At 48.5% G+C, this 12,841-nt stretch overlaps 5 protein-coding genes across 5 annotated transcripts; 2 read left to right on the forward strand and 3 right to left on the reverse strand.

Moving 5' to 3' along the window:
* Positions 1-9: 9 nt before the first annotated feature.
* Positions 10-2,286, reverse strand: BX661DRAFT_162534 (uncharacterized protein). Its single transcript, XM_051533319.1, has 2 exons — positions 1,921-2,286; positions 10-1,766 (listed from the first exon to the last, which is right to left on the reverse strand). The coding sequence occupies exons 1-2, from the start codon at positions 2,191-2,193 to the stop codon at positions 24-26; spliced, it is 2,016 nt and encodes a 671-aa protein (XP_051392299.1). The 5' UTR covers positions 2,194-2,286; the 3' UTR covers positions 10-23.
* Positions 2,287-2,938: 652 nt separating this feature from the next.
* On the forward strand, positions 2,939-3,996 carry BX661DRAFT_181720 (Alpha/Beta hydrolase protein). The gene has a single exon (XM_051535783.1). The coding sequence runs from the start codon at positions 2,978-2,980 to the stop codon at positions 3,881-3,883; it is 906 nt and encodes a 301-aa protein (XP_051392300.1). The 5' UTR covers positions 2,939-2,977; the 3' UTR covers positions 3,884-3,996.
* On the reverse strand, positions 3,997-5,559 carry BX661DRAFT_153320 (clathrin assembly protein AP47). The gene is made up of 2 exons (XM_051533251.1): positions 5,298-5,559; positions 3,997-5,164 (listed from the first exon to the last, which is right to left on the reverse strand). Exons 1-2 carry the CDS (start codon positions 5,494-5,496, stop codon positions 4,059-4,061), a joined length of 1,305 nt encoding a protein of 434 aa, XP_051392301.1. The 5' UTR covers positions 5,497-5,559; the 3' UTR covers positions 3,997-4,058.
* A 212-nt stretch (positions 5,560-5,771) lies between these two features.
* On the forward strand, positions 5,772-9,458 carry BX661DRAFT_181722 (uncharacterized protein). Its single transcript, XM_051535784.1, has one exon. It carries the CDS (start codon positions 5,904-5,906, stop codon positions 9,423-9,425), a length of 3,522 nt encoding a protein of 1,173 aa, XP_051392302.1. The 5' UTR covers positions 5,772-5,903; the 3' UTR covers positions 9,426-9,458.
* Positions 9,451-10,289, reverse strand: BX661DRAFT_181723 (uncharacterized protein). Its single transcript, XM_051535785.1, has one exon. The coding sequence runs from the start codon at positions 10,092-10,094 to the stop codon at positions 9,501-9,503; it is 594 nt and encodes a 197-aa protein (XP_051392303.1). The 5' UTR covers positions 10,095-10,289; the 3' UTR covers positions 9,451-9,500.
* Between the last annotated feature and the right edge of the window lie 2,552 nt (positions 10,290-12,841).

Raw genomic sequence — 12,841 nt, forward strand, 5'->3', positions numbered from 1 at the left:
TATTTGTGTAATTATTTAAAATATTAAACCCAGTCAAGCTTGAGCCCAATTGACTCAAGAAACGCCGTGTTGTTGGGCTTGCGGCTCAAGAATTTCTCCAGGCTCACTGATGCATCGCGGCTGCCACCGGGAAGCAGTATTTCACGGCGGTAGTCCAACCCAGTCTTTGGGTTGTCAATTCCCTCCTTGAAAAACCGCGACGCAAACATGTCGGCACTAAATACCTGCGACCAAAGGTACCCGTAGTACCCAGTGTCATATCCACCCATCATGTGTCCAAAGGTGGCCATGCCCCAGGAATCAATGTCACCATTCTTAAACATTGTAATGCCTTCGCGCAACTTGTTGTAAATTGCCTTAGCATCTACCTTGCCATCAGCAGTGTCATGAATGGCCATGTCATAAAGCCCGTAAAATACTTGAACAAGATTAGACAATCCTGAGCCTTTGTTCTTAGCAGCAACGAGGCGCTTGACAAGGTCTTCAGGAATGGGCTCCCCAGTCTTGTAGTGCACGGCAAACTTGCGTAAGACTGAGGGGTCCCAACCCCAATTTTCGAGCATCTGCGATGGGGCCTCTACAAAGTCACGCTCCATATTAGTACCATGAAATTTAGCCCACTTGGTCACTGAACACATTTCGTGAAAGACGTGTCCAAGCTCGTGCAGAAATGTTACAACATTGCCATGTGTCAGCAGCGCTGGTGTAGCACCTGTAGGTTTGGAAAAGTTAGCAACCATGGCTGCCACTGGGTACTCACGTGTTCCATCTTCACGATCATACCCGGCGCGAATCGGCCACACTGCAGCATGGTTGTACTTGTTCTCGCGTGGATACAGGTCAAGGTAAAAGTGGCCAACAAACTCGTCACTTGTGGCTTCCCACACCTCGTACATGTCCACATCATCATGCCACACAGGCGGGTTCTCTACCTTAGTAAACCGCAGGCTGAACATATTCTGGAAAATATCTAGAATGCCATGTATCACCTCCTTTACTGGAAAGTACTGCTTGACCTCATCCTCACTGATACTATATTCATGCTTCTTTAGCAGCGTTGAGTAATAACGATGGTCCCACAGATACAAGCCCTCATAAGGCACACCCGCTGCCTTGTTCTCTGCCTGTTTAAGTTTTTCGAGCTTCTTGAACTCAGTTTTTGCCAAGAGCTGCAATCTTGTCTGCATGTCATGCTCAAAGTTTATCACCTCTTTTGGTGTCTTGCCTACCTTACTTAGCTTAAACTCTGCATGTGTCTTGAATTCAAGAAGCTGGGCTGCCTCAGTGCGCAGAGCAATAGTTTCTTGCATTAGCACAATGTTTTCTGGACACAACTGCTTGTTCAAAGTTAGTAGTATCTTTCGTGTTTGCTCATTTTTGGCTGCCTGCATGACAGGGCTCATATCTGGTGACTTTGTCGTGACAACATACTTCTCAACACCGTCAACCACCTCCGTTTTGCGGCCTTCGAAGTAGTCATCAACCAGCCCATCGAGGTCTTCGCGAGTGAACAGGATGCGTCCAGTGCTTTTGTTGATGTTGCTATTAAATTCTATTCCCAGATCTGACAGGCGCTTGCTGATTTGGCTGAGCCTTTTGCGTTTCTTGACGCTGAGTGCAAGGCCGTTGTAGCGGTATCCCTGTTCAATTTTTCCTACCAATCTACGATCCTCGGGCCCCAGCACAGCCAGCTCTGCCGGATTATTATACACAGCGCGCACGGCCTTGTACACATCCTCGCGCATAATCATTTCGATTTCAAACGCCTAAAACATGGAAGATGGTATATACGTGATTGCACGAATTAATACAATGGTCATAAAACGGTACGAATCATTATTAAAATGTTCGAGTTTCTTTTCATGATGCGGCGAAGACAGATAATTAACAGGTTTAAATAACGGAATCAAATAAACTTACATTGAGCTTTTCCTCCCCTTTAATGCTTGCGTCGCGAACCTCTTTCTTGGTGCTCACGTTCTGCAAAAACGAAATGACAGAGTAGTCGGCGTTCTGGGTGTTTTCGCGTGTGGCCAGTGGCACAATGACGTTGTTAAATGTGGGGTTGGGCTCGGCAGCAACCTGGTCAAGAATCGCTTTGCTCTCGGCAATCATCTCGTCAACAGTGAGGGCAATGTCCTCGGGGCTCAGGTCAAAGTTGACCACGGTTCTCTTGGAAATGGGCTTAGTCATGATTGTGCTTGGTGCTGAAAAGTGTTAGCTTAAATAAATGACTAAGTGGTTGATATACTGGTATAGAAATGCAATAATAATGCTAGTAAGTGCAAAAATAATTTAATATAATGAATACAGACAAAAACGATTTGGAGATAATTTCTGAATAATTCTAATAAAAGCTAATTCCTCCTAGTTTTCTCTCTATTTCTTTTAGATTGCTTCTTTGACATTTTTTGAGTAGAAAACAAAATGTAGAAAAATAAAAGTAAAAAGTTAAAAAGAACTTGACTGCTTTTCAATAAAATAAATACGAATAATATAAAGAAAATAATGTAATTTAAAAGCAATGTGCGATAATGAAAAAACCAATTCACCAATTCACCACTTCACATCCTCAATTAAATTGACTATTTTTATAAAACTAAATGTCTAAAATTGTGTCTAAACAATTGTTAGACAACTATACATGTCACTTTTTTTGACGAGGTGAATATAGTTTGTTTGATTTGCCCTCCTTTGATTTGTTCTAAATAAGCAAACAATTAAAACCAACAATTGGCCTTTGAACTCAATCTAATCGTGCACGCGGTTGTGCTATATAATTAAAACAATTTTGAATGCTGCGCTCCCCACTTTTCCTATTCACATGCCAGACGTTCAAGCAGAGGAGCATGTGATGGACAACGAATATAAACAAAAAATTTGATTTTAAATGTCCCCAGATTTCTCTTTTTCGATTTCTCTCCTTTCTCTTCTCAACACCGACATCACCCATTTTTATTTTTGTAATTTTTCTATAATGATAGACAACGCCGAATTCGAAACCCAAGTGCCTACCAAAGATGGCATTGAAGAAGTTATCGAGTGGGTAGACTCTGACAACCACAGCTTCTACACACACATGTTCAAGTCGTGCAAGCAGCCCCCCGTGGCCACGCTAACGATAATCCATGGTCTTGGTGAACACATTGACCGATACTCTTTTTTGGCCAAACACTTTGCTCTTGCTGGGATTCACGTTTTGGGATTCGATCAGCGCGGATTCGGCAAAACCGGCCGTCGCTGCGGCCGCCTCGGCGACAGTGAGGGAATCGACGTAGTGGCCGCAGACATAACCTTCATGAATTCAAGGGTAATGATACCGGGTGTGCCTCACTTCCTTTTTGGCCACTCCATGGGTGGACTGAACGTCTTGAACTATTCCCTGGAGCATAACTCTGACGGCAATATCCGAGGCGTTTTGGCGTCTGCACCGGCACTGATGGCTGGCAAGCCGCTGTTGCCTCCAGGCTTTGTTGTTTCGCTTTTGCATCAGGTTGCCAAGATTGTCCCTAGCATTCAGAAGAGCACGGGAATCACTGCCGATATGCTCACTAGCAACCAGGCTGAAATCGAGATATTCAATTCTTCTGTTGAGAATATCGGTCATTGTACTTTGGGAACATTGTCGTGTATTATCAAGAAGGGCCTGTACGTTATGGATAATGCTGGACGGTTCAATACACCTGTGCTGTTGGTGCATGCCGATGGAGACAAGGCTACTGACATTGAGGGAACGCGTAAGTTCTACAAGGCGCTGCCAGATGCGCTGGATAAAGAGTTCCGCGAGGTCAAAGATGTCGCGTACCACGAGCTGCACTTTGAAGAGAACCTCGATTTCGATCTCTTTGATCTCTACACGCAGTGGATTCTGAAACGCGCGTGAACAATGCCGTGCTCTTTTATCTTTTTCTGCTGTCTTATTGTCATTTAAATTTTTCAATAGTCACTTTTGTTACATTTGTCTTGTGTTGTGTCGTGTCATAGTTGAATGGACGAATGTAATAATATAATTAAAATAGTGCACTGTTGTAAGCATTAAGTAAAAAAGAACAGCTTGTTTAGATGGGCGGCAGACGCGACCCGCCAGTCATCGGTTCGGGCATTCTGATCTGGTAATCGCCGTTCTTCGTGATGTACCGAACCCACGGTAGCGCCTGGTAGCCGGATTTGTCGACAATCTTGAGGTAGCGAACCTGGATGCCCGAGGTAGTAAAATACGGAATGTCAAACTTGACAGAGATCGGCGGGCGCCTCTCGGGATCCTCGTCGCGAATGCTGGGCAGGCCAAAATGCGCCCTGAGCAGGGCCTCCTTGCCGCCCTGGAACTGCTTCATCTTCCACACAAACGCAGACTTCTCAGGCGAATATTTGACCGAGCCCATGGTAGTCTTAAACTTGGGCGAGTCAGCGTCGCTCGGGACAGGGACAATAATCTCCACGTTGTTCGCCGTCGATCTGTGCTTAAACTGCGCCTTGGCCTTAACCATAAACTCGATTCTCCCGCGGTGACTCTCCACAACTGACTCGCACCAGATGAGCGGCTTGAGCTGTGTGTTCAGTCTATAAGTCATTAGCTCGAACTCGCCGTCGGGCGGGATAAACGAGATGGTCCGGTCGCTCTCAAACTTGCTCAGCTTGACGCACTGGTGGAAGCGAATGTCCTCCATTTCAACTGCTTTGCCCTTGGCGCTGCGGCCGGTGCTCTCAAACATCACCTTGTCGTTCAAGCCGAGGCGTAGCTCGGGCATGCCGCTGAGATAAATTTTCATTTTGATCGCGCCCTGGATCTCGCTGCTGAGCACGTTTCCAGTCGGGTTAACCAGCATGTTTATCGACTCGACAACATCCAGGAACACCTCATTCTTGCGGTATGTTATGCCCTCCGATCGCCACGACACTGCGTTGGTCACCGCCATAGGCGGCCGCGGTGTTATCTCCAGCATGTGGCTCTCCTGGGTAATGTACTCCTGCAGAATCTTTGGTTCTGTTATCTGTGGTATCCCGTAGTCCATCATTTCGTCCAGAAGCTCATAGATAATGACAAAGTTGTCCCTGATAGACTCCTCCTCCAGGGTCTTGAAGTACTCTGTGAACACCTTGGACAGGTGGTGCAGGAACTGTAAGAGTGTCATGGCGTTTGTGTTCTTGCGCGTCAGGGCAACCACTATGACGGGTGAGCGATAATAAAGTGTAAAGTGTAAAGTGAGCTGCATTTGTTCAAGTTGTGTTTCGCGTAATTCTTTCGACAAGAATGCCCTCAAAGGCATTCCATGTGTCTGTGTGCGTGTTGTACTTACTGTAAACATCCTTTTCCCGAAGGTGCAGGTAGGTTACTCCGTTCTCTGTCATTACCGGCAAGCCCGTGCCGTCCTCATCTTCGCGCTCCTGTAGCAGTGGCATGAACCGGTCAATGGCTGTCAATGGGATGTCGCCGCGGTAATCCCGCGCAATCAGCGGCTTTCCCTTCAGGTCAAGCAGAAACACAGCCGACGCCATAAGAGTATATATTTAAGAGATAAGTGGTGGCGATGAGAGGTTAAACGAATTGAGCTTTTTTTTGGAGAATAAAAAAGGATTGTAAATTCCAAATAATATTTTGGAAAAGCGCTCCGTCATGCGCGTATGCTGGTGATGCAAAAATGCAGACCAAGGTGGCTGATGGCTCGCGCACGCGACTCGTGTTGCGACTCGGCCCTTTTTGATTTTTGACGTGTAATTTTCTGCAGACATTCGCGCTCGCTCCCCCACGCGTTTTGTGGTCCCTTTTTTTAGTTTTGTTCTATTTTTATTTTTGCTTTTATTTTACCTCTATTTTACTTTTAATTTGCCTCGCTCAATTTTGCACACTTTCCTAATATTGTTGCCTAACCTTTTCAATTCCCTGTAATCAACACACTCGTGCCATGGCTGGAGGATACACGACTAGGATCACCACTTCTGATCCCAGATACTACTACGATCAGCGCGCCACCCAGACCAGCCACATACCGACGCCCCGCATACTCGACCGCTACGCTAACACTCAGCGAATGGTTGTTGCACTGCCCAGTACTGGAAGCGATACCGATACTGATACCGATCACGAAGTTGTCAGCGAGCACGACGAGCAGGAATACGAGTTTTCAAACCACAGATACGGCGCGGCCGCGCCAATACAGATAAATGCACCCCGTTCTTCAGGACCTCGCAGAGGACGCGCACACAGGCGCGAAGATGAACCAAACACAAGCATTATTGCATTCCGCGAATTCACTAACAGCAAGCGCGCGGGCACAACCGATATTGCACTGACGGCGATGCTGCGGGCGTGGCATGCGATGGCCCAGGATTCGCGTAGGAAACGCGAAGAGCTCAGCCGGATGTGGGCTGCTGGGCTTGTATTTTACCGGAGAAGCCTCGTCAAGCGCGCTATTGGCCATTGGCGCGAGGCTGCGAATGCGGCGCTGATGCCGACGGGCAGCGACTATGAGCGGGTGCAGATGAAACTGGCCAGCATGCACTACCGAAAGCAGCTTCTGGGTCGCGTAGTCGACCAGCTTTACCATATTCAGGATGTCCAACAAAGGTTCGAGGAGTGGGAGGGCGAGAGAAATTATCGGCTCGTCGTTCACAGCATGGGCAGGTGGTACCGGCATTGGATGCTCAGGCGCCGGGAGGCGCTTGGACTGGCGGCCAAGCAGGTTGAGATAGATCTCAGGAGGAGCGCTCTCAGAAGGGCCATGGATCGCTGGCGCACAGGCCTGCAGATCAAGGTTTCGTTTTCCCATGTCCAGGCGAAGCAAGAGACTCGGTTACTCAAAGAGTGTCTGCACATATGGGCTGCGCAGCGTGCTGTGAGTGAGTTTGCGCGGGAGCAGCGGCGGGTTGAAAAGTCCAACCCAGCCAGGGAGCTATTGGTGCGGCGGAAGGATGCGGCGGACTCACAGAGCCACCAGCAGACCGCTGATATCGACAGCAATATCAATCGCGAGAAGCTGTACCGCTTGTTTGCCGGGTGGCATGCCGTTACCATGGATGCCGCCAAGGCCAAGCAGCAGGCTGCCGATTTCCACGCGCGCACGCTGAGAGGGCATGCACTGAGGGACATGTCACAGCAGCAGCAGCAGGGTATTTTGCAGCTGGACGAAATGGCGGATGCTTTCTACAGTTTCCGTCGCTTGCTTCAGTGCTTCACAAGCTGGCGTCGCGTTATCAGGGACCGCAGGGAGCATTTGCTCCAAACACGTGCAGCTCAAGATGTTGTCCGCCAGCACGATCACAGGCGCCGCCGCGTGCTAATACAGGCATGGCGCAGGTCTGCAGAGAAGGCGCATCGGGACGAGGAGCGCGCTGACGCATTCATTGCCGCTCACCAGCGGCTAATGCTAATCTGTATGCTGCGGGCATGGTTGAGCCAGGTTTATGCTTTTGGGTTTGCTCAGCAGCGCGCCACCAACGCACAGTCGGTATTCGCCAGGTCGGCGGCAGCCAACCGTGCAAATACGCAGAACATGTCTCTGATCGTGCGACCGAGAGCCAGCAGCACGTGCGACCGATCGATCAGCGTCCAGGGCGGGAGTATTGGGTCGTCTACTCAAGCGAGGTCCGTGGAGACGCAGGAGTTGCTGCGCCGGGTCAGGGATGCTGAGACTAAGGCTGAGCTGTACAAGCGGCGCTGGGTCGACGCCAACAGGCCTTCAGCCGACGCGGTCTCCCGTGATTCGGGCCTGGGATGGCGGGGACGGCACACGCGAGAAGCGAGGGAGAACGGGCCCCTGGACATGGACTGCACTGCCCTGGATATCGAGGCCGTTGTGTTTGAGCGCAGACACCTTTTGCTTGACGTATTCTGTACTTGGCGCAAGGCCACAGCTAGCAGCATAGTTTCCAATCGGGCGAGGGAGATGCAGAAGCGGGCGTGCGAAGAGGCACTTGTCAAAATCCAGAATGACACAAGACGCCGTGCTTTTTGCTGGTGGCGCCAGCAGCTGAAGGAGTGGCGGCAACTGAACCATGTGGCGGATGCCAAGTATGAATCACGGCTTTTGCGCGAGTGCGTGTTCAAGATGCACAACGAACGCTGCGAGCGGGTGCTTTTGATCGAACAGGCGGACGATTTTTACCAGAGGCATCTGATGACGGACACACTTACAGACCTTATGAATGCCTACTTTGAAATCATTATGATTAGCTCGACCGGCGATTCCTTACCTGGCGAACAGGAGCCCGTGAAGCTGGTTGTCGATGATGATGATGAGCACGAAGAGCATAACCAAAACCTTGACGACATTTACGCCCAGGAGTTTGGTAGTGATCTTTCTCATGAAGTCGACGGTAGCTACTCTCAGGACGGCGATGACGAATACGCGATAGACAACGACGGTACTATCCGTCTCGTCGCGAAAGATATTTCCGATGAAGAGTCAGTTGATGACGACAGGAGCGACCAGGAGCTGTTGTGTTGCTTTGATGCCTGGCGGCAAGTGGCCGCCAGTATGCACGGCGTTCGGGACACTGTTATCCAGAGCCTCCCCGTATCTCTCCGGCACAAGGCTATTGCCAGGGGGTCCGCCACCAGCGACTTTGAGTGGGAACTCGTTCATTCGGCGCAGCTGTTGGGCCAGTGCTTCAACCACTGGCGACAAAGAGGGTATGCTGGGAGGGAAGTCCAGCAGCAGCAGCAACAGTGGCCGCAGCAGCTGGCCATCAGCGCAATGCCCGCGCATGTCAGAGACTATGTCAACCGTATGCCAACTATCATTGATGCCAGTGACGAAGACTCGGAGGACGACGGGCCGCGTGGCGAGGAGCTGCGCTCTATTGAGGAGGGTGTGGCCGCCAGCGCTGCCAGGAGAGTGCAGCGCACTGCGCTGCATCGCTGGCTGGTGCTTAACAGGGGCAAGCTGTTTGCCGATGAACTTGTAGGGCGCAGGATCGGCGAGGTGATGGCAATCATTATTGAGCGCAACGAATTGGCCAAGCTTGCGCGCGATGCTGCATATCAGACCGATGCCGCGCTGGTCCGCGGCTGTCTCCTGAAGTGGATCGACATGGTCAAGGCCAAGCGTGCTCACAAATATCGCCGCAAGCTGTACATGAAGGCCATTGCTTTCCGGTGGGAGAAGCAGGCGCGCAGGTCGCTGTTGACATGGATGCAGGAGTCGAGCGACCTGCGGATCATGGCCAGGGTGGCGCAGAGAGCCGGTAGCCAGAGAGAAGTGCGGCTGGCGGAGATTGCAGACCGGTGGTCGGAAGCCCAGCTGGTTAAAAATGCGCTCAACTCACTGCGCATGACTGCGGGTCAGCAGGCAGTGGTCCGTGGCATGGGCATGCGCTTTGCCGTTGCATGGAACAATGCCAATGTTTGGCGCAAAACGCTACACACTTGGCATGAACGCGTCGCTCCCGACAATGCAGCACCTTTGCCCATTTATAGCAGCAGCTAGTTCTCTTGTCTTAACTAATCTAAATACTTGAGTATATCGCATATTATATTACAGTCTACATTGCAGAATTAGGAGCTATTTTTCGGCCACTGCGGTTCTAGTCTTTGAGCCCTTCTTCTCTCGCTTACTGGTGCTTGAGCGCTTTGCCTTGACCTCGGGCTCAGAGTCGGAGTCGGACTCGCTCGAAGAGGTGCTGCTGCTGCTAGAATCGCTTGGCGAGCGCGACCGGCGACGCCGACGGTCACAATGGCGACGACTATCCTTGGATTTGCTCGCGTGTCCGCGGCGTTTTCTCGAACGTGGCTCACTGCTGCTGCTACTCGAGCTACTTTCATAACCGGAGCTTCTTGAGTCACTGGAAGACGGCGACGGCGAGCGCCTCCTACTTTTGCGCTTCCTGTGCTTCTTATCTGGCTCGCGTCTGTTTTGGTTTTTGTCCTTCTCTCGTTTGAGCATTTCAATCTCTGCCCGCAACTTGGCCTTTTCGTCGGCAAACGGGTCCCTCTTGGTCAATGCGTTTGGCTTGGACTCGATTTTCAAGTTGTTTTTACACTCGTAAGTGAGGTGACCCATGCCACCACACTTCTTGCAAGCGCCTCGTGCGGATGCTACGTCGTTGCCTTTGACCAGTCGCTCGAATGCCTCGATACCGCGCTTTTGGTCTTCCATTGGTGAATATTAAAAATATGAAAAGACGAATATTTTAAAAAGCGTATACGCTATTTGTTGTGCGGATCAAATGCCCGCGCTTTGAGGAGCGGGGGTAGGTCTGCTGGCACCAGCAATGGGCGGGTGAAGACTTGGGGGATGCAAAGTGTGATCAGAATGAATTTGTTTTATTCTTTGGCCGCTTTGGCCGCTTTGGCCGCTTTGGCCGCTTGGCCGCTTCGGCGCTTGGCCGCTTTGGCCGCTTTGGCCGCTTTGGCCGCTTCGGCCGCTTTGGCCGCTTGGCCGCTGGCGCTTTGGCCGCTTTGGCCGCTTTGGCCGCTTTGGCCGCTTAAAGCCCCAATACCTGCTTTATTTCTCCTTAAACACACATGATTTAAAAAGAACAAAGAAAAATGTTTATTGGGGGGGGGGGGGGTTTCAGAGCCAACATTACCAGAAACATAAATATGTAGGGCAGATTGTCGTTATCCTTCAATTGTTCTCTGCATTTTTTTGCTTTTCCTGTATAAACTCTTCTGTTCTCAGCACGACTATTTTTAACAACTAAGCCAGCAAATTTTAATTTTTTAATAGACATGGCTTGTTTCAACCAACTTCCATCTCTTGTTCTCAACGAAATCCTGCACAGAACTATTGGCTTCAGCGAACTTAACCTCGACGACTGGAAGAAAAGCCTGTCACTACTGGGTGTGTGCCGCAAGTGGAGAGAACTAGGACTTTGCTTGGTCTATCGCAACGCTATATTGGAAGGGCTTAATGAATACAGTGACGGATTTGTCGAAAACCTAGAAGACCCCACTGAAAACAAGCTTATCAATACAAACATTGGACTGATAAAGCCTTGGGAAACACCTCCCTGGTTAAGAATTTGTTTATTAAAATAAACCACTCCAAATACTGCCGCTTACTGGTCAATGAAGCAGACGAAGTCTTCTCGTTTGATGACTGTGACTGGGGGAATGTCAGCAAAATTACAATTAGCGGCTGGGTTACAAGCGGCGAAACAAATGAGCACATGTATAGAACCAAGTTTTCGAAGGATTCAATGTGTTTTGCCAAGAAAGTTGCAAAAAATATGCCAAACGTCAGCAAGCTATACTTTCCAATATACGATCGAGTCGGCCTTGGATCCGCCGTCGTCAATCATCTTTCTAAGGTATACTCACATAATTTAAAGAGCCTTTTCAGCCTTCAACCACTAGTGCTTACGCGCACGGTCGACTATTCCCAGCTGACCACACTTAATGTAAATGCTAACATTAATGCCATGGAATTTATTTTGCACATTTGCTGTGAGAAGCTACGCAGCTTGACCCTCAGAAATATTACGCAATCATTTTCATGGAGAGAATTGGCAAATGTTGAGCAAATTAAAAATATTAAATTTTCATGCTTACATAGTTTGAAACTCGTATTCGCCTCCGAATCTAATATGCATAGTTGTGTTGTAAACCCTACAAAGTTATATTTCCCGTCTCTCAAACATTTGGATATTACAACCCCAACATTTAATGTGTTGGAGCATGTGTTGAATTTTGAGCACTACCAATGGCCAAGCGTCACAAAAATGTACGTGCATGTGATCAAGTTTTCTAAAGAGGACTCGACCAGGGGTTCTGCTGCTTCAATTCGGCGTAGCGATATCCTGGCATCTTGTATTAGATACTTTATGCCCAAAGTAACTCAAATAAGGCTCGGTATCTTTGGTACAAACAATGAGGATATTTATTTTTACTCTGTATTGGCCAACCTGTATGCTGACCAGCTGACCCATATCGATTTCGCCCACCCTACATCATTCACTGCATATCAATTTTCGAGCAAACTAACGCACCTAATACTCAACGCCGGCTGCAATTCTTTGCAAAGGCTGCCCAAAGTGACTACTGAGGCATTACAATATTTGCATCTCTCTAATGCGGATTCCAGCTTTGATTGGAGTATATTCCAAGATAAGGCTGGTTCTCAAGCAATAAACTTTAGTCAGCTAAATAAAATTGTTATAAAGTACAATTGGGACAACGAGGACAACAATTTGGACTACGAGAGGTTTACAAACAACAAGAGAAAAGAAAGTGGCAGATTGTCGATTGCATGCCCAAATCTCAACACGATATACATCGAAAATACCACAATCAACAGACTCCAAAGGATATTTTGTTACGGCTCAAGCCAATGGCCCAGCGTGAGCAGCATACACTTTAGATTCAGAGGAACTGACATTATCGAAAAGAGAAACAACATTAATGGCGCTGATTACATGCAAGCAACTTTAATGTTTGCCAAATATCTGGCTGAAGAAATGCCCAATATCAGTGATATTAACATGTATTCGCCCAACGCCGACAATGAATACGTGAAGCAGCTGTGTACTATTATAGCTAATAGCCATGCTCATCAGCTAAAGTCCTACATTTGCAATATCCCAGTTATTTTGACAGCTGATATGTTTTCAGCCGAGCTCAGGAATCTACAACTTAAAGGCGATAACAATGCATGCTTTTCGCTGCCCAAAATAAACGCAGCAAATATTGAGACCTTTATATTTGAAGCGAATCTAGAGAAATTTTCTTGGAACAGCTTTGCAAGAAAAGATGATTTGAGCACAATTGTGTTTGGCAATTTGAAAAGATTTACGGTTAAGCACACAGGTGGGGACTTTGGGAACAATGTGACTAGTCAGATTGATGCAAGTATGGCTAAAGAAAACAATTTGTTTACTTTGGATACCCCGGCATTGAGAAATA

Source organism: Kickxella alabastrina, assembly GCF_025024165.1.
Source record: "Kickxella alabastrina strain RSA 675 chromosome Unknown BX661scaffold_9, whole genome shotgun sequence".
NCBI classification, from domain to species: Eukaryota; Fungi; Kickxellomycota; class Kickxellomycetes; order Kickxellales; family Kickxellaceae; genus Kickxella; species Kickxella alabastrina.

Excerpts from the sequence above, each read along its gene's own strand:
- BX661DRAFT_181720 (XM_051535783.1), top strand. The coding sequence starts at position 2,978 with ATGATAGACAACGCCGAATTCGAAACCCAAGTGCCTACCAAAGATGGC.
- BX661DRAFT_162534 (XM_051533319.1), bottom strand. The coding sequence starts at position 2,193 with ATGACTAAGCCCATTTCCAAGAGAACCGTGGTCAACTTTGACCTGAGC. Across the intron at positions 1,767-1,920 it reads AAGGGGAGGAAAAGCTCAAT|GCGTTTGAAATCGAAATGAT; the intron begins GTAAGTTTATTT and ends TCCATGTTTTAG.
- BX661DRAFT_153320 (XM_051533251.1), bottom strand. The coding sequence starts at position 5,496 with ATGGCGTCGGCTGTGTTTCTGCTTGACCTGAAGGGAAAGCCGCTGATT. Across the intron at positions 5,165-5,297 it reads TCGGGAAAAGGATGTTTACA|TGGTTGCCCTGACGCGCAAG; the intron begins GTAAGTACAACA and ends CACCCGTCATAG.
- BX661DRAFT_181723 (XM_051535785.1), bottom strand. The coding sequence starts at position 10,094 with ATGGAAGACCAAAAGCGCGGTATCGAGGCATTCGAGCGACTGGTCAAA.
- BX661DRAFT_181722 (XM_051535784.1), top strand. The coding sequence starts at position 5,904 with ATGGCTGGAGGATACACGACTAGGATCACCACTTCTGATCCCAGATAC.